The sequence below is a fragment of the Scyliorhinus canicula genome, chromosome 1 (genome assembly GCF_902713615.1).
Source record: "Scyliorhinus canicula chromosome 1, sScyCan1.1, whole genome shotgun sequence".
Taxonomy (NCBI): domain Eukaryota; kingdom Metazoa; phylum Chordata; class Chondrichthyes; order Carcharhiniformes; family Scyliorhinidae; genus Scyliorhinus; species Scyliorhinus canicula.
The window spans coordinates 70,751,828-70,772,525 of record NC_052146.1 but is presented as its reverse complement, the minus strand read 5'-3'; the positions used below and the strand labels follow the sequence as shown (position 1 = coordinate 70,772,525).

The following is a 20,698-nucleotide window of genomic DNA, read 5'->3' as shown; positions in this document are numbered from 1 at the left end:
TAGTGTTTACCAACTATATGTTGACTGAGGTCAAAATGGAAATGCCTTGAGAGTGGATGGCATGGGTGAGAGAGGATGGCAGGGGAGGAAGGGCATGGCACAGGAGAGAGGGGACTGCATTAGATGGATGAAATGACATGGGAGGCGTGAAAGGCTATAGCAGAGGATGGCATGGTGTCATGTGAGAGTGCCTTTAAGAATTGGATGTTTAAGAAATGTACCTTTAAGAAATTGAAGCTGATCATATTACTGAAGTGATGTCACGGGGGGAGCTGAGCTCACTTCTGCTTTTTGGGAGTTTTAGTTTCAGTTTGAGAGAGCAGCTGGGAGTGTCTGTGTGTTTTGCTGAGAGCTGCAGGAAGAAACACCGAGCTGGTCTGCTGATGTCTGCAAATCCAAAGACTATAAATATATTGAATGTAACTTCATGTTTGTTTTTGAAGGTTTGTTAAGTCTTTTGAATGTGTAAAGGAACAGTTTGCAGGATTGGGTAATGTATTATTTTCGGGGTGATCTTTGAAGTAAGGGGTGTTAAGTGATCCAATGTTTATTTAAAAGGTTAATTTGAGTTCATGGAATAAACATTATTTTGTTTTAAAAACCACATGTCCATAATTGCAATACCACGCCTGGGGAACAAGCCGTGTGCTTCAAAAGCAACAATCCATTGAAGGTGGGGGTTGGTTGAACTCCATGATACATTTTGGGGTTCTGAAAACACCTCGCCCATAACAATGGAAAGAATAGAATTGAATGGTGGGTGAGGACATGGGATTCCAATGAAATTACTCATGTTTTCTGGGTGTTTGCTAGTACAAACAAAAAGATACAATTCCACAAGAAGGTTGCAGGTACTGAGAGACCTGGGTGTATATGTTCACAAATTATGGAAGTCTAGCAGGGCAGGTTCGACAAGTGGTTAAAAATGCACATGGGATCCAAATGCAAGTTAGTCTCAACTGAAGTATTGCATCCAATTCTTGGCATGTAATTTAAGACGGCTATGAAGGTGAAAGAGAGGCTACAGAAAAGAGTTACGAGAATTGTTCCGGGGCGAGGGGCTTCAGGGATGTTATTCTCCTTAAAGAAGGTTGAGAGGAGATTCAATAGAGGTGTTGAAAATCTTGAAGGGTCTAAAGAGAATAGATAGAGAGAAATTGTTCCCGCTAGCGGAAGGTTCAAGACCCAGAGGGCACTGACTTAAAATGATTGGCAATAGAACCAACGTCAACCTAAGGAAAAGTGTTTTTGCGTGGCACGTTGTTAGGATTTGGAATATATGCCTCGAGTGAGTGATGAAGGAAGATTCACTCATGGCTTTCAAAAGGGAATTAAATAAACATCTGCAAAAAAAAGGAATTGAATAAGCATCTGCAAGGTTATGGAAAAAAGGGTAGCGGGGACTAGCTAACTGTGATTTGCAAAGGGCCAGTATCGACTCAATGGACAGAATGGTTCCCTTCTCTGCTGTAACCATTCTTTGATTCTATAACCCTCTATTCCTGTCTCCCTTATATTCTTGTCGGACTTCTTCTTACATGTATCTATACTCTTCATCTTCATCTCCTGTGACATCAAATTCCACAATTTCACTACATACTAGGTTAAGAAATCTCTTCTGAATTTACAATCTGATTTCTTGAAGGCCCCAGTTTTGCATTTCTCTATAAGTGGAGATAGATGCTCTGTGTCTACTGTGTCAAAATACATCAGAATTTTACATACCTTTATTTGATCAGCCATCTCTTCTGAAGAGAAAGGAGACTCAATCTTTGAATCTTAGAATCAACATAGAATCATAGCCTATTGAGCCTGCAATGACCCTCTGAAAGAGAACTCTACCTAGGTCCACTCTATCTCTCTGGAAACATACCCCAATGGTTGGTTGGCTTTTTTCATGGCCTTATAGATCTGTGTCACGACCTTTAGTAATTCACGTACTTGCTCTCTCAGCTTCCTCGGCTGCTCAACATTCTTATCTTCTAAGTAAAATGTGACTTACTTATTTTTCTTACAAAAGTGTAGACTTAACTATGTTGCAATTCAGTTGCTAGATGTATGGTCATCCAAGCTTATTAGTATTTTTATCAGAATTAGTTTCCATCCTCCTCAATATTGTCTATCCCTCCCAATTCCATAGAATCATAGAATTTACACTGCAGAAGGAGGCCATTCGGCCCATCGGAAAGGGCACCCTACTTAAACCCACGCCTCCACCCTATCCCCCTAACCCAGTAACCCCAACTAATCTATTGGACACTAAGGGGTTATCCACCTAACCTGCACATCTTTGAATTGTGGGAGGAAACCGGAGCACCCGGAGAAACCCACACAGACCCAGGGAAGAAGTGCAAACTCTACACAGTCACCTGAGGCCGGAATTGAACCCGGGACCCTGGAGCTGTAAGGCAGCAGTACTAACCACTGCACCACCATGCTGCCCTGTCTGCTAACTTAGATATTGTGTTTTTTATTCCAAAGTCCAAATCATTAATATAAATTATGAACAACAGGAGTCCCAGCACTGATCATTGTGACATCTACTTCCCACCTTCTGCCATAATGCATAGTTACCAATTTGGGGGAGGTGATGGGATAGTGGTATTGTCACTTGACTAGTAAACCAGAGACCCAAGTAATGCTTCGGGGACCCGGGTTCACATCCAGCCACTGCAGATGGTGAAATTTTAATTCAATAAAAATCTGGAATTAAAAGTCTAACGGCAACCATGAAACCATTGGCGATTATCATAAAAAAACATCTGGTTCACTAATGTCCTTTAGAGAAGGAAATCTACTATTCTTACCTGCTCTGGCGTACATGTGATTCTGGGGTACATGTGACTCCAGATCCAGAGCAATGTGGTCGACTCTCAACTACCGCCTCAAGGACATTTAGGGATGGGCAATAAATGCTGGCCCAGCCTGCACGTCTACATCCCATGAACGAATAAAAATACCCCATACACTGTATTCTGCCTTTCCCCATTCTGCTACGTGTCTTCTAACTCTGCATGCTCTGACCTTATTCATTAGTCTGTTATATAGTATCCTATCGAAGGCCTTTTGGAAATATCAATGTAATACATCTACTACATTACCCTTGTCTGTTTTCTCTGTTTGTTACGTCTTTAAAGAATTCAAGGTCAAGCAAGACCTTTTCTTTTTAAATTCATGTTGACTATTCATTATTATACTTCTGGTTTACAGATGTTTTTCAAAGTTTTTCGACTACTACTCTTTTCCACCTCCTGGTCATTTCATTGCCCTCTGCTTTTTCCACACCTTTCCTGACTGTATGTCTCCAGGCGCTGCAATCGACAGCAAAGATTTGCAATGCATCAACTCAAATTCCTTTATCAACTTTAGGTGTTGCTTGCAGACATCTTTGCCCTGCAGACTTGGGTGATCTGTTTGTCTTGTGCCAATAGCACGCTTGCCATTGTCTTTGACAATGTAGCCATCATCCAATGCTGGCTCACATGACCCAGCCAATGGAGTCAACGCTCACACAAGAGGGCAAACATGCTAGGGATCACTGCACACTGGTGCACTTCCAGATTCAGCAGTCTGTGTTCCGGGGGATTCCCAATATTTGTCTCAGGCAGCTGAAACGAGAGCTTTTCAGCCACATTGCTCACCTAAGTTGGCCACGCTTTACTGCTGTAAAGGAAGGTGCTAAGAGCACAACCCCGGTACACAGGAGCTTTTTATTTTTGGTTAGTTTGTTCACACTCAACTTTGACATGATAGCTGTGGCCTTAGCAATCTTGGCACTGATTTCAGCATCAAAGGATAGGCTGTTGATAAATGTTGATCCAAGTTATATGAAGCTGTCAACGACCTCCAGAGTGAGATGTAAATGTTGATGGAAGATGACATTTCTATGGGATGATGTCAATGGCCTTGTTGAGCTCTACTATGGTGGGCTCACTCTCCCGCTCCTCCATGATAGGAATGCCTGAAATAGCTGTGAGAGCTTCTTCGATGACAATGTTCTCTGTTGCATAGGGTTCAAGGTAATGCTTGACCCACCTTTCCGCCTGCTTGCTAGTTTCAGTGGTGATCATCCCTGTCTTCAAGGGAGTTGATTTGGTTATTACTGGGTTCAGTGCTTTCTCAATCCTTTCATACATCCCTCCAACATCCCCATATCAGCATAAGATTGTGCACAATTGCAGGGTTTTCACCAATATTGATTGGCGCAGTGCCATGCAGTCTGCTGAGACTTGATTCCTACTATTCACTGTTGCTTCCTGTGTTATTAATCTGACCATTTTTTAAAAATTCATTTTACAGGACGTGAGCATCACTGACCAGCATTTATTGCTCATCCCTAACTGCCCTCCATTTCAAATGGCACCTGGAGTCACATGTGGGCCAGACCAGATAAGGCCGGCAGATTTTCATCCCCAAAGGACAATAATCAATGTTGGTTTCATGGTCATCATTAGAGTTTTTAATTCCAACTTTTTGTTGAATTCAAATTTCTGCCGTGGCGAGATTTGAACCCAGGTCCCCAGATCTTGCTCTGCGTCTCTGGATTACTAGGTCCAATGACAATTCCACTGCACCACTGCCACCCTAACTTTACTTTTTTATGTTTACATGCCAATATAATAGTTTACATTATTGTTTTAAGCTTCTTGATATAATTTAATTTCATAATTTCTCTTTGTTTTCCTAATATTTTGACTGTTCTCCTCGTCTCTCCATATTCTCATTTTGCTTTCCTCTCATATCCATGTACTCAGTTGAAGTCCCTTCCCTTACCTTCAAGTTTTTTCCCCTCATATCTTTATTCATCTATAATGTCTCATTAGTGTTTAGTTTGTTCTTGTTTTTAGCAGCTTACATTTTTCCTGGGCTCTGTTGCACACAGTTTTAAATATTTCCCACTGTGCTCTCTGCATCTTTGGTTACCAATTATCATATTGAATGGCAGAACATATAGTTTACTCTTGCTCCTATTTCTCATTTTCTTATGAGAACACTCACTAATAAAGTTCAGAACATTGCACTGTAAACACAACCAGGTCACTGCCAGCGGCAAATACCTCATGTTTCCCCTCTTTGTTTAACCAGCAGCAGCTTCTCCAGCAATCAAAAGAACCCACTCAGCCATAACCGGTCTCCCAGTGTAGCCTTGCAACATTTAGTGGCCATGAACCTTACTGCAGCTTCCATCTTACACTCCCAAGGGTTGAGCAATTGCTGGAAAATCAAATCAGTTCAAGCAGAATCACATGTGGAACGCTTTCTGCTGCAAAGTGTTCAGTGACACTAAGCCACAGCTCTGAATCATCCAGACAGAACAACTGTCAAATACTCTGTTTCCACCAATCCCAAGATAAAATATCAGTACTTATACATAGTGTGACAAAGCTGGTGCTAAGTGAGGTTCCCTCTGTTAACATGGTAATCTCAACACAATGACCTGCTGAGTTTGAGCCTTCCTAGTTGCACAATCAAGAGGTGGTTTATAAAACTGAGCTGGCCATAATGCATATTAAAAGGGGCGCCAAAGTCATTGGCTGGGAAAGTTACAAATCTGTAATTAATTGACAGGGGCTGAAAGACATCAAGCTAGGATGCAGATCTCTGAAAATAACTGAACAAAACAGACTTAAGTTACTGCTTTTTACTCACTCCCAGTTCTGTATTTAGCATGAAACACACATGCATCTTAGAATAATATTTTCTTGATGGGTTTCCTCGTGGATTCTTAACTGTGCAGTAACATTTCAAAACTTTTCAAAAGAGGATTGAAAAGACCTCTTACCCCGTGTCTAACTGAGCAATGCAAAAGGGCGTGATTCTTCTCCGTCCGTCAGCTGTCCTAGTTTCAATCTGCTTCTTTAATAAATTCTATAAAAGGGGAAAAGAGAGAGAAAGACATTTCAGACGCTATTATCCAGCACACCATTTGCTTCCACTGAAGCTCCCAGTAATGTGGCCAAGGCTGTTAATTAGTTTTCTTAAACTGCTCAGTTTATTCAAACTGCTCTTTTAATCTCTCAGACCACAGAGAACACAGTGCTAAAGAGAATCCTCCATTCAAAAGTAAACAAATCTTTCAAAACGAAACATTAAATTTGATGGGAGTAAAATATCTTTCAGAACATTGCACTAGCTGCTACAATTGTCATGCAGAAAAATTCTGATGATGGGCAACCCCGCCACCTTTCATGAGGTCTTTGAAACATAACACCCCCTGGAAACAAGCTGCATCATATTACACCAGCCAGCTATATAACAGTGACCTGGACAACGCAACCTTCTGTTGCAGGATGGTAATTCATCCATCTAATAATAAGCAACAGTCTATCCATTAGGAAAAATCTTATTCAACTTTACAACCTGTTAATGATTGTACTTCATGTAATACTCTGTTCCATTGTGCTGTATGAACTACTCCAGCTATGTACAACACAGTTTATAAGATTATCTCATAATCATTATTAATTTTGTTAATACCTGGTAGTCAGTGAGGAGAACAGATATTCCATATCAGATTCAACTACATCCAAGATAAAGCACTGTGATTACACCATCTGAAGAGGGTTTATGGGTTCCAACAGACCAAGGGGGCAGAGCGAGGCTGAGGGGAAATCACCAGACGTGATGATCTCAACAAATAGCAATTCAGAACAACTGCCATTAATGCCACTTTAGAGTCACGATGTGGAGATGCCGGCGTTGGACTGGGGTGAGCACAGTAAGAAGTCTTACAACACCAGGTTAAAGTCCAACATGTTTGTTTCAAACACTAGCTTTCGGAGCACTGCTCATTCCTCAGGTGAATGAGGAAGGAGCAGTGCTCCGAAAGCTAGTGATTGAAACAAACATGTTGGACTTTAACCTGGTGTTGTAAGACTTCTTACTGTACTTTAGAGTCAGCCAGTGACAAGTCATTCCAGTGACAAACGCAACCAATAATAAATCGGAGGAAAAACGGGAAAATAAATTTGAAACATGACCAACTGGGGCAACTGACCTGCAAGACAAATTAAGACCAGTCTGCCTGAGGCAAAGGTTGAAGTAATAGCTTTATGATGTCTAACTCATCTTTGTGTTTAAGATTCAGGTACTATTGAACTATAAAGAGAAAGCAATTACAGATTCAGCAGCCTAACAGAGAAAGAAAATTAAAACTTGAATTTATCTAATGCTCAATCATATCTCAAGATTCTCCAAAATACTTCACAACCAAAGAAATATCAATGAAGTGAAATAATTGTTGGCAAAACTTACATTATAGTCATCCAATTCATCAATTAAATAACAGGGCAGGAGAGACAAAGAGAACGATCATGCCTTCAAGAGGAAGCCAAGACTAGTTCTTGGCTCAGACAGAAGTTTCTGTCCGCTTGCAGCTGAGAGGATTAACAGGTAAAGTATGTAGATTTAGTGATCACCTGGACTGGGTTCAATTGCTTCAGGAGGCCTGAAATACCATTTCCAGAAGATTTTTTGTTTGCATACACCAGTAGATTTAGTAGATTTTATGGCTGCTGGAGTCAAGGTGGGGGTCGCCAGTGGGGGTGGTCTAGACATAGAAATCATAGAATTTACATTGCAGAAGGAGACCATTCGGCCCATCGAGTCTGCACAGCCCTTCCAAAGAGGACCCTACTGAAGCCCACGTATCTACCCTGTCCCCGTAACCCAGTAACCCCCACTTAACATTTTTTGGACACTAAGGGCAATTTAGCATGGGCAATTTATCATGGCCAATCCACCTAACCCGCACATCTTTGAACTGTGGGAGGAAACCGGAGAACCCGGAGGAAACCCACGCAGACATGGGGAGAACGTGCAGACTCCGCACAGACAGTGACCCAGTCGGGAATCAAACCTGGGACCCTGGAGCTGTGAAGCAACTGTGTTAACCACTATGCTACCGTGCTGCCCTGGAGGTTTCAGCTATCATGATTGCGGGGGAGGTGCAATGGATCAGCTGATCTTTTCATTGCCATCATATCTGTATGCTCCAAAGAGAACAAGCATTATCTTTCTTTATGATATTGTACATGGAAGCTGTTTCTCTTAGAGGTCAAACCTCCTAGACAGCACCTTCCAAACCCATGACCAATATCATCTGGAAGGACAAGGACAGCAGGCACATGGGAACACAACCAGCTGGCTGTTCCCCTCCAAGCCACTCACCATACTGACTTGGAAATATACCGCCATTCCATCGCTGGGTCAAACTCCCTCTCTAACACTGTGGATGTACCTAAATGACAGGGACAGCTCACCACCACTTTCTCAAGGGTAATCCGGAATGGGCAATAAATGCTGGCCCAGCCAGCGACACGTCCCTTGAATTTAGTTTTTAAAATGCAAGTTATAAATCATTGTGAAGATTGACTGGAACTTAATTAATCTTTAGTTATCAAATACCTGAGCTACACAGGTGTACAGTACTCAGAAGCTGTGCTGATTGTGGGACCTGGAGGGGTTGACTGTTTTCTGAGAGGCTGGGATTTTTCCAGCTCAATCCTAGATTGACCCTGCAAGCCAATGCCTTAACAAGTAGTGTGGCTTTTGCAGAACAAGCAAAAAAAGATTCCTGGTGCATTGTGCTGACATGGCACACATTTTTAGGTGATTGAAATCCACAGTGCCCCCATTCACACTTGTGGGTTCCTAAGCCTTGGCTCTTTGTAATCTGTGCCTAAGACTTCTGGGCTAAAGTGGTGCATGTCCCTCTACAAAGAGAAATTATGCTCTGCATAGGAAAACAGAATTTCTCTCAGCAGTTTGGTGACAGGCTTCCGCAAAGCTACACCAAACAGAAAATGGATGTTCAACCCTGAAAGCATTAGATAACGCACAAATTTGGTTGGTACTTGCTTTAGAGGTTAGCATGGAAAAAAAAACCATAAACTTTGGTAAAGCGTTACAGAGCAGACTGTTTTCCAATTGCAGAGAAAAGAAAAAGCTTACTTCAGAAGCAGAACTGCTGCTAACTGGAACATACAAGGTTACATCGGACATTATATAAATTCTATGGTAGGAATCTGCACAAATCACTTCAATTTGTTGGAACTTAAATATCTTCTTTGTAGGTTTCCCTTTGATGAAATATGAAAAATATTGAAAATTATTAATTGGACCTTACTGCTGAAAGTAGGTACAGTGCCCCATTGCGAGGTATTAGTACTACTTCAGGCAGTAATGAACATGATATACAAAATGAACTGTATTTGGTTAGACAATGGCCTTTCACTTCCATAGCATGGGTTAAATCCAGCACAGACTTATGGGATGAAAATGTCCTTATTCCACTTTTAACTTCGGCTTGGGTAATTTCAAAGCTATTCCCAGTGGACTGAGACCCACTGGGCGCGATTCTCCGCTCCCCACGCCGGGTGGGAGAATCTTGGGAGGGCCGGGCGACTCATTTCACGCCCACCTGGCGCCTCCCGCGATTCTCCTACCCCCCGCTCGGAAGAATCGCCGCTCGCCATTTTTCACGGCGGCCAGCGATTCTCCGACCCGGATGGGCCGAGCGGCCTGCCGTTCGCGACCGTTTCACGACGGCGGCAACCACACCTGATCGCTACCGTCGTGAACATGGGCGCCAAAGGCCCGTTGTGGCTTGTGGGGGGCGGAGAGGGAAGTGAGCACCACGGCCGTGCTTGGGAGGGGACTGGCCCGCGATCGGTGCCCACCGATCGTCGGGCCAGCGTCTCAACGGGACGCATTCTGTCCCCTCCGCCGCCCTGCAAGATCAAGCCGCCACGTCTTGCGGGGCAGCGGAGGGGAAGACGGCCACTGCGCATGCGCGGGTTTGAGCCGTCGGCCATAATGATGTCAGCTGCGCATGCGCGGGCTGGAGCCGGCCAACCTGCACATGTGCGGCTGACGTCACATAGGCGCCACCATCGCGTCATTCTCGGCGCGCCGCCTTGACGCAGCGTCAAGGCCCGGCCACCGAAAATAACGGAGCGGCGCTCCTAGCCCCCCGGGTGGGGTGAATACGGCGAGAGGAGTGGCCTCCGAGGCCGTCGTGAAACTCGGCCGAGTTCACGATGGCCGTCCTGATTTTTCCCGGGAGCGGAGAATTCCGCCCACTGTATCCGACTTCGGCATGGATTGGGAAATCTTGTCCAAAGAGGCTTAGGATGGCTGATTTGCTAAATTTGAATATACTGCCCGAGTGTTCGTCTCTGGTTATGCATGTGGCTGAGGTACATTTGGTGCAGGAGCATAACTATATATATTTTGACTGTTATTTCCACTATTATTTTAAGAAGTGCATAGTTGAATATGAAGCTTGTAATATCTTAATGCTGTTTCTTAGTCACCCCTTAAAGAAAGCTGTCACCTAAAGTCTGCAACTACAGCGATGATATAGCATGGGGCTTCATGATGATGACTTTTACTTTGGACGAGTGTGCTGCCAAGAGAGTAGGGATAAATGGGTGTTTGCAAGCTTTAACTGGGGAGGTGGTGGCTGAGGGTATTGTTGCTGGACTAGTTAACCAGAGACCCAGAGTAATGATCTGGGGACCAGGTTCAAATCCCCCCACTGCAGAGAGTGAAATTTGAATTCAATAAAAATCTGGAATTAAAAGTCTAATGATGACCATGAAACCATTATCGATTGTCATAAAAACCCATCTGGTTCACTAATGTCTTTTAGGAAAGGAAATCTGCATGTGACTCCAGACCACAGCAATGTAGTTGACTCTTAACTGTCCCCTCAAGGGAAATTAGGGATGGGCAATAAATGCTGGCACTGCCTGCGACACCCACATCCCATGAACAAATAAAGGAAAAGTGCCACAGGGATCAGTGCTGGGGCCTCAACCATTTACAATCTGTAACAATGAATGAGGGACCAAATGCATAGTTGCTAAATTTGCTGTTCACAAAGGAAGTCAGAGATTTGTGAAGAGGACATAAGAAGTCTGCAAAGGGAAACAGATAAGTTAAATAAAAAAAATAGGAATACAAAAATCTGTCAGATGGAGCATAACGTAGGGAAATGTGAAATTGTCCACTTTGACAGGAAGAAAGCAGTATATTATTTAAGTAGAGAGAGGTTGCAAAATTTGGTGATACAGATGAATCTGGCTGTCTGGTAAATGAATTACAAAAAGATAGGATGCAGATGCAGCAAGTTATTAGGAAGGTAAATGGAATATTGTCATTTACTGCAAGTCGAATAAAACAAGAGAAAATAGGAGGAGACCATTTGACCCTTCCAGCCAGCTTCGCCATTCAATATCATGGCTGATCCTCTATCCCAACACCATTCTCCCATACTCTCCCCATAGCCCTTGACACCTTTCGAGTTGAGAAATCTATTTCCTTTGTAAATATATTCGCAACTTGGCCTCCTCTGCCTTCTGTGATAGAGTGTTCTACAGGTTCACCAACCTCCGAGTGAAGGAGTTTCTTCTCGTCTTACATGGCCTATCCATATCCTGAAACTGTGACCCCTTGTTCTAGGCGCTCCCCCACACCGTCCCCCATCTTCCAGCCAGAGGAAAACCCATTCTACATCCAGTCTATCCAGCCCTGTCAGAATTTCAATTAGATCCCCTCTCATTCTTCTAAACTCCAGTGAACACAGACACAGCCAACTCAATGTCGCCTCATACCACAATCCTACCACAGGAATCAGTCTGGTGAACAATTGCTGCACTCCTTCTATGGCAAGTATAAGGAAACCAAGACTGCACACAATACTCCAGGTGTCGTCTCACCCTACTGCAGTAAGACATCCTTGCTCCTGTGCTCAAATCCTCTTGCAACAAAGGCCAACATATAATTTGCCTACCGAACGGCTTGCTGTATCTGCACGCTTGCTTTCAGTGACTGGTGTACTAGCACACCCAGATTCCCAATTTATCACCATTTAAATAACACTCTGCCATTATGTTTCTCTATCCAAAGTGGATAACTTCAAATTTATCCACAGAATGTTGCATCTGCCATGAATTTCTCCACTCACTCAACTTGTCCAAATCACCTTGAGGCACATTCCCACCAAGTTTTGTGCCATCAGCAAATTTGGAAATATTACATTTGTTTCGCTCATCCAAATCATTCATGTATATTGTGAACAGCTGAGGCCCGAGCACTGATCTCTGCGGGCCCACTAATTACCACCTACCACTTTGAATAAGATTGGAATAAAAAAGTAAGGAACTTTGATGAAACTGTACAGGGCACTTGAGAGCAACTGGGAGGAAAGAAACAAAGAACATGCATTTTTATCGTGCCTTTGTGACCTCAGGTCACCCCAAAGCACTTTACGGCCAATGAATTTCTTTTGAACTATATTGTGTGCAGTAGCACGGTGGTTATGTTACGGGATTCACATGGCAGCCTAGACATTTAAATCCCATTAATTAGAGTCATAGATGTTTACAGCATGGAAACAAGCCCTTCGGCCCAGCTGATCCATGCCACCCAGTTTCTATCTCTAAGCTAGTCCCACTTGCCCGTTTTTGGCCCATATCCCTCGATACCCACCCTGCCTATGTAACTGTCCAACAGCTTTTTTAAGGACAAAATTGCACCCGCCTCTATCACTGCCTCTGGCAGCCCATTCCAATGCTCACCATACTGTGTATGAAGAAAGTTCCCCTCTGGTCTCTTTTGTAACTCTCCCTTCTCACCTTAAACCTACGCCCTCTAATTCCTTTACCTTTGGGAAAAGGTGTTGACTACCTTATCTATGCTCCTCATTATTTTATAGATCCTACAAGATCAGCCCTAAGCCTCCTACGCTCCAGGGAAAAAAGTCCCAACCTATTCAGCCTCTCCTTATAACTCAGACCATTGAGTCCTGGTAGCATCCTCGTAAATCTCTTCTGCACTATTTCTAGTTTAACAATATCCTTCCTGTAATAGGGTGACCAGCACTGAGCATAGTATTTCATGTGTGGTCTTACCAATGTCTTGTACAACTTCAACAAGACGTCCCAACTCCTGTATTCAATATTCTGACCAATAAAACCTCGAATGCTGAATGCCTTCTTCACCACCCTGTCCACCTGCAACTCCAGTTTCAAGGAGCTATGAACCTGTACTCCTCGATCTCTTTGTTCTGTAACTCTCCCCATTAAATAAATCTGGAATAAAAAGCTGGCATCAGTAACGTGGCCAGGAAGCTATTACATTTTCATAAAAATCCATCTGGTTCACCAATGTCCTTTGGAAGAAAATCTGTCACCCTTACCTGATCTGAACTCTACGTGACTCCAGAGTCATATATTGTGTGTTTGACTTTAAGTGACCCCTGAAATGGCCAAACAATTCACTCAGTTGTGCCAAACTGCTACGAAAAACAAGAATAAAATCAAACAGACCTCCCAGCACCAAAGCCGAAAAGGGCACACCTGAAAAGTACTCCAGACTTGGTCTTGTGCCAAAACTGGGAGAGCTGCCCCAAAAACTAGTTAAACAGCAGCCTGACATAGACGTGCATACAGAATCATAGCTTTCAGCCAACCTCCCAAACTCCTCCAAGTGGCAGGACAGAACCACCAGAGCTTGACTCCAGACTCCATGTAGTCTCATGGCATCAGATCAAACATGGGCATCAGATCAAACATGGGCAAAGAAACCTCCTCCCATCCTCCCTCAGCTGATGAATCTATACTTCTCCATATTGAACATCACTTAGAAAAAGCACTGAGACTGGCAACATGCTGTGGGTGAGATATTTCATTGCCCATCATCAAGAGTGATGCCTGAAGGCCAAAGGTGCCAAACTTAGCCTGTGCCAGGTGGTCAGAGAGTCAACGCAAGAGAATAGCCTAATGGAGCTTGTCCTCATCGATTTACCTACAAATGCATCTATCTAGAACAGGATTGGTATCAGTATTCATCACACAGCCCTTGTGGAGATGAAATCTTGTCTTTACACTGTGGGCATCCTCCATTGCATTGTGTGGTACTATCAGCATCATGCTAAATGAAATAGATTTCATTTTAATCTAGACACCGAGACATGAGCGGTGGGGGATTGAAAACCATTATATTCTGTAATCTCCTCACTTAACCATTATGATCAAGCCAGGGGAATAAACCTGTTTTACCGACGAGTGTTGGACAGCATGGCAGGACCAGGAATACCAAATATGGCGTGTCACCCAGTGAGGCTGCAACACAGGACTACATTGATGCTAACAGTGGAACGGATTTGACCTGAGCGATTACACACCAATGGAACAGATTGAAAGCTTGCATTGATGCCACATCCAATTGTGCATGATAGGCAATTAAATAGTGAATGAGCAGGACAGCTCCACGCACATCACCATCCACAATGATGGTAGAGTCAAGCAGAATTGGAAAAGACAAGGCAGAAACATTTGCACCATTTTCAGCCAGAAGTGTCAAATGGGTAGGGTGCTCTTTCTAAGAGCCGGTGCAGACTCGATGGGCCGAATGGCCTCCTTCTGCACTGTAAATTCTATGGATGGTCCATTTTGGCCTACTCATGAAGTCCCCGGCATCACTGAGACCAGTCTTCAAACAATACGATTCACTCCTCATGATATCAAAGTACAGCCAAGTACACTGGTTACAACAAAGGCTTCGGGCCACGACAACACCCCAGCTGTAACACTGAACACTTATGTTCCAGAACCAGCTTTGCCTCTAGCCAAACTGTCCCAGTTCAACTACAATTTTGGCATCTAATCACAAATTGCTACAATATGTTCAGTCTACAAACAAAAGCAGGACAAAACCTATTTGATAAATTGCCACCACTCACTTTGCTCTCAATCATCAGCAAAGTGATGGAATCCACCACTGACACTGTGATCAAGTGACACTCACTCAGCAAAAGCCCACTCATTGATGTTCAGTTTGTGCCCTGCCAAGACCACCCAGTTCCAGACTTCATTACAGAGTTGGTCAAAACATAGGCAAAGGACCAGACTCCAGAAGTCAGGTGAAAGTAACTGCCCTTGACATCAAGACAGCATTTGACTAAGTGCAGTATCAAAGAGCCGGAGTAAAATGAACGTCAATGGGAATAAGGAGGGAACCTCTCCACTGGCTAGAGTCATACCTACCACAAAGTTGTGGTGGCTGGAGGTCAATCAGCGAGAGCTTATCATGCAGTGTCTTAAGCCAAATCACTTTCAACTGCTTCATCAATTACCTTCCTTCCATCATAAATTCAGATGTGAGATATTTGCTGAGGATTACAGTTATCAGCTCGATATGCAACTCTTCAGAAACAAATAGCAAGCTTAGGCAAATGGAACTGGACACCTTTGTGTTACTCTATTTTATTTGGGCGGGACTGTGTGGCACAATGATTAGCACTGCTGCCTCACAGGGCCAGATTCTATTCCGACCTCAGGTAACTTGCCTGTGTGGAATTTGCACATTCTCCCAGTGTATGCGTGGGTTTCCTCCGGGTGCTCCGGGTTCCTCCCACAGTCCAAACATGTGCAGGTTAGGTGGATTGCAATGGTAAACTGCCCCTTAGAGTGGAGTTGCAGAATAGGGCGAAGTATTGGGCCTAAGTAAGGTGACCTTATAAAGGATCAGTACAGACCTGATGGGCCGAATGGCCCCTTCTGCACTGTAAGGATTTCATGATTCTTGTGCCACAAATTAAATAAATGCAAAAAATAAAGGAACATTGCAAAAGATTAAATTAAATGCACTCTATTAACACTGTCCTATTGAAGAGATTTTACATAATCACCAGGGTATGTTCAGGAAAGAGGGATATGTTGCTTGCATTTAATTTTCCCAATATATTTAAAGTGAATGTTGTACTAAGGTAGCTAGATGCTCCTAGCTAATTGAACTTCATTGTTGTGGAAACATTATAGTAAAGGCACAAAATACCTCTCATGTCGAGTTCGAGGGAAGCATGGTCAATGAATAGTGTTATGGACCAGGGTTTAGGAAACTCCAAAGTATATCATGGAGTTCACCTAACCCATGGCTTTTAATAGATCTTGGTTATGAGGAGCACAAGGGTCCACTCTCCAGGTGTTATGCAACAGAGACCTTAAGTATTTTTAAAACAAAACAATGTTTATTCTATGAAATCAGTTAACATAACATTTTATAAACACACAGTAAACATCTTACCAACTCCCAACACATGTAACCACACAGATACAATACTCTATAGGTAACCCTTAATACCTTTCAACATCCATAAGTTAAATCCTTTTAACAAAGACAGCAGGTTTCAATTATCTACAGAAGCAGGTATTACTTTGAAATCATCAAGTGAGCTGAAGACATTCTTTAGCTTGTAGAGAGATCATTACACGTCTGCTTGCTTTAAATACAGCTCTCCAACTCGGAAAACGAAACCAAAAACAGAGCCACAAAGCAGCTTTACAACTCAAAACGAAAGTGAACGACAGAAATACAGCCCAGCTCCACCCACACACTGGCATCACTGCAGCTATTTGATAAACACACATTTCTTAAAGGTACATCCACCTGACAACAGAACCAAAAGGTTCTTTAAAAAAAGATAAAAAGACTTCCTAAGTTCATGTATTCAAGGGTCCAAGTGAAAACCAATTAAACCGTGGAATACTTGAGTATTCCAATGAATCCCATTAAACAGTGGTCAATAAAACACATACAACTGTAACCTCGAGTCCAGAACTCCAAAATCTGGAAACACCAGATGTCAGAATGTTTCTCAGCCAGCCCCGCTATTTCAGACTCAAATTCCACAACAAATCACAGGCAGGTGTCACTAACTGTTGCATCTAGAGTGCGGGGAAAAATTGTCAAGTTGGGAAGGTGAGTGATGACTTCAAACTTTAGTGCGTTTCTGCGCCTATTTGCCAGTGGGTGCGTGGGATGTGTGTCTGGTGTGTGTGCGATGTATGTGAGGTGCCTGTGTGTGTGTGTGCGATGTATGTGAGGTGCCTGTGTGTGTGTGTGTGTCTGTGTCTCTACGTATCTGTCTGCATGTCTGTCTGAATATCTGTGTTTGTCCGCGTGCGTGTGAGCGTCTGTCTGGCTCAGTGTGTGTGTATCTGTATGTGTGTGTGCATATAGAATCATAGAATCTACAGTGCAGAAGGAGGCCATTCGGCCAATCGAGTCTGCACCAGCCCTTGGAAAGAGCACTCCATTTAAGCCCATCCTTTAAACTTTTTCCTGTAACCTAGTAACCCCACCTAACCTTTTTGGTCACCAAGGGTAATTTAACATGGCCAATCCACCTAACCTGTACATCTTTAGACTGTGGGAGGAAACCGGAGCACCCGTAGGAAACCCAGGCAGACATGGGGAGAAAGTGCAGACTCTGCACAGACAGTGACCCAAGCCAGGAATCGAACCTGGGACCCTGGAGCTATGAACTGTGCTAATCACTGCGCTACCGTGCTATATGTATGTGTGTGTCTCTATGTGTCAGTCTTTATCAGCGTTCCTGTGTCTATCTGTATGTGTGTCTGTGTGCCTGTCTGTGTGTGTGTCTGCCTGAGCATCTGCGTGTATGTGTGCCTGTGTGTCTCGGCGTGTGTACATGTGTGTGTCTGTCTGTATGTGTTTGTCTGCGTGTCTCTTGTGTATCTGCCTGTGTGTGTATCTGCCTGTGTGTGTGTGTCTGTATGTGTTTGTGTCTGTGTGTCTGTCTGTATGTGCGCGCCAGTGTGCCTGTCTTGGTATGTGTCTGTCTCTGTGCGTCTGTCTCTGTTGGTGTGTGTGTGTGTCTGTATCTATGTGTGTTTGTGTGTCGGTCTGTCTCGGTGAGTGTATACACGTGTAAGTATATGGAGTTCAACATTGCTAAATCGTTTGGGAAAAATTGTTGTAGCGGGTACACATTAGATAAGAACTGGAGATGACCGCAAGGTCTTCAAATGTATACAGTAGTCCCCCTTTATAACGCGGGTGTTGGGGTCCAAGACAGCCACCCGCGTTGTATCCGAGCCGCGGATATCCATGATGGGGGTTTTAAATTTATTTAAAAATCTATGCTAGCGCTTCCCATTGTGAGTCTACGGGGGGCGGGGGGAGAGGTCAGACCCCCGTAGACTCACAATGGGAAGCGCTAGCATAGATTTTTAAATAAATTTAAAACCCCCATCGTGGATCCAATTAAAATTTCAGCGGCCGGCTCACTTTGATCCGGAGAAGGAAGCTGCTCTCACTGAAATCAGCCGGCAGCTGAAATTGACACTGCCGGCTGCTCTCTCCCTCCAATCCAACTTTTAAGTTTTAATGTTTCTGATTGGAGGGAGAGAGCAGCCGGCAGTGTCAATTTCTTTTTTTTTCCTCCGGCTCGCCCCCTCTCCCCCCCACATCCTCCAACTAGACCCCTCTCCCCCCACATCCTCCGACTCGCCCCCTCTCCCCCCCCAACACCCTCCGCCTCGCCCCCTCTCCCCCCACACCCTCCGGCTCGCCCCCTCTCCCCCCACACCCTCCGGCTCGCCCCCTCTCCCCCCACACCCTCCGGCTCGCCCCCTCTCCCCCCACACCCTCCGGCTCGCCCCCTCTCCCCCCACACCCTCCGGCTCGCCCCCTCTCCCCCCACATCCTCCGGCTCGCCCCCTCTCCCCCCACATCCTCCGACTCGCCCCCTCTCCCCCCACATCCTCCAACTAGACCCCTTTCCCCCCCACACCCTCCGGTTCGCCCCCTCTCCCCCCACATCCTCCAACTAGACCCCTCTCCCCCCACACCCTCCGGCTCGCCCCCTCTTCCCCCCCCCCCAACACCCTCCGGCTCGCCCCCTCTCCCCCCACACCCTCCGGTTCGCCCCCTCTCCCCCCACACCTTCCGGCTCGCTCCCTCTCCCCCACACCCTCCTGCTCTCCCCCACAGCGTCCAGCTCGCCCCCTGTCCCCCCACACCCTCCGGCTCGCCCCTCCCCACACCCTCCGGCTCGCCCCCTCCCCCCCCCTCTCCTCCCCCGTCCCCCAACACCCGCAGGGCCCCCCTCTCTCCCCCAACACCCGCAGGGCCCCCCTCTCTCCCCCAACACCCGCAGGACCCTCCTCTCTCCCCCAACACCCGCAGGTCCACCCTCTCTCCCCCACACCCCCAGGGGGGTCTCCCCCACACCCGCTCCCCCCCAACACCCGCCCCCCCACCTCTCCCCCCCAACACCCGCAGGGCCCCCCTCTCTCCCGCAACACCCGCAGGGCCCCCCTCTCTCCCCCACACCCCCAGGGGGGTCTCCCCCACACCCACAGGGGGGTCTCCCCCACACCCGCCCCCCTCCTCTCCCCCCCCCCCCAACACCCGTCCCCCTCCTCTCCCCCCCCCCCCCAACACCAGCAGGGCCCCCCTCTCTCCCCCAACACCCGCAGGGCCCTCCTCTCTCCCCAACACCCGCAGGTCCACCCTCTCTCCCCCACACCCCCAGGGTAGTCTCCCCCACACCCGCCCCCCTCCTCTCCCCCCCGAACACCCCCCCCCTCCTCTCCCCCCCCAACACCCGCCCCCCTCCTCTCCCCCCCCAACACCCGCCCCCCTCCTCTCCCCCCCCCCCAACACCCGCACCCCTCCTCTCCCCCCCCAACACCCGCAGGGCCCCCCTCTCTCCCCCAACACCCGCAGGGCCCCCTCTCTCCCCCAACACCCGCAGGGCCCCCCTCTCTCCCCCAACACCCGCAGGGGGGGTCTCCCCCAGACCCACAGGGGGGTCTCCCCCACACCCACAGGGGGGTCTCCCCCACACCCACAGGGGGGTCTCCCCCACACCCACAGGGGGGTCTCCCCCACACCCACAGGGGGGTCCTCCCCCACACCCACAGGGGGGTCTCCCCCACACCCACAGGGGGGTCTCCCCCACACCCGCCCCCCTCCTCCCCCCCCCCCCAACACCCGCCCCCCTCCTCTCCCCCCCCAACACCCGCAGGGCCCCCCTCTCTCCCCCAACACCCGCAGGGCCTTTCTCTCTCCCCCAACACCCGCAGGGCCCTCCTCTCTCCCCCAACACCCGCAGGTCCACCCTCTCTCCCCCACACCCCCAGGGGGGTCTCCCCCACACCCCCAGGGGGGTCTCCCCCACACCCCCAGGGGGGTCTCCCCCACACCCACAGGGGGGTCTCCCCCACACCCACAGGGGGGTCTCCCCCACACCCACAGGGGGGTCTCCCCCACACCCCGCCCCCCCCCCCCCCCCCCCCAACACCCGCCCCCTCCTCTCCCCCCCCCCCCAACACCCGCAGGGCCCCCCTCTCTCCCCCAACACCCGCAGGGCCTTCCTCTCTCCCCCAACACCCGCAGGGCCCTCCTCTCTCCCCCAACACCCGCAGGTCCACCCTCTCTCCCCACACCCCCAGGGGGGTCTCTCCCACACCCACAGGGGGGTCTCCTCCACACCCTCCGGTTCGCCCCCTCTCCCCCCACATCCCTCCAACTAGACCCCTCTCCCCCCACACCCTCCGGCTCGCCCCCTCTTCCCCCCCCCCCCCCCAACACCCTCCGGCTCGCCCCCTCTCCCCCCACACCCTCCGGTTCGGCCCCTCTCCCCCCACACCTTCCGGCTCGCTCCCTCTCCCCCACACCCTCCTGCTCTCCCCCACAGCGTCCAGCTCGCCCCCTGTCCCCCCACACCCTCCGGCTCGCCCCTCCCCACACCCTCCGGCTCGCCCCCTCTCCCCCCACATCCTCCAACTAGACCCCTCTCTCCCCCCACACCCTCCGGTTCGCCCCCTCTCCCCCTCTCCCCCCACATCCTCCAACTAGACCCCTCTCCCCCCACACCCTC

At 47.3% G+C, this 20,698-nt stretch overlaps 1 protein-coding gene across 2 annotated transcripts in view; it reads right to left on the bottom strand.

Annotated features, from left to right (window-relative positions):
• The window catches only part of LOC119963680 (protein HIRA), a 140,061-nt gene that overhangs the window by 65,739 nt on the left and 53,624 nt on the right, over positions 1 to 20,698 (bottom strand). For both annotated transcript variants that reach the window (XM_038792998.1, XM_038793005.1), the window contains exon 13: positions 5,783 to 5,868. In XM_038792998.1, the coding sequence (XP_038648926.1) occupies positions 5,783 to 5,868 (86 nt within the window). The remainder of the gene's footprint in view (positions 1 to 5,782; positions 5,869 to 20,698) is intronic.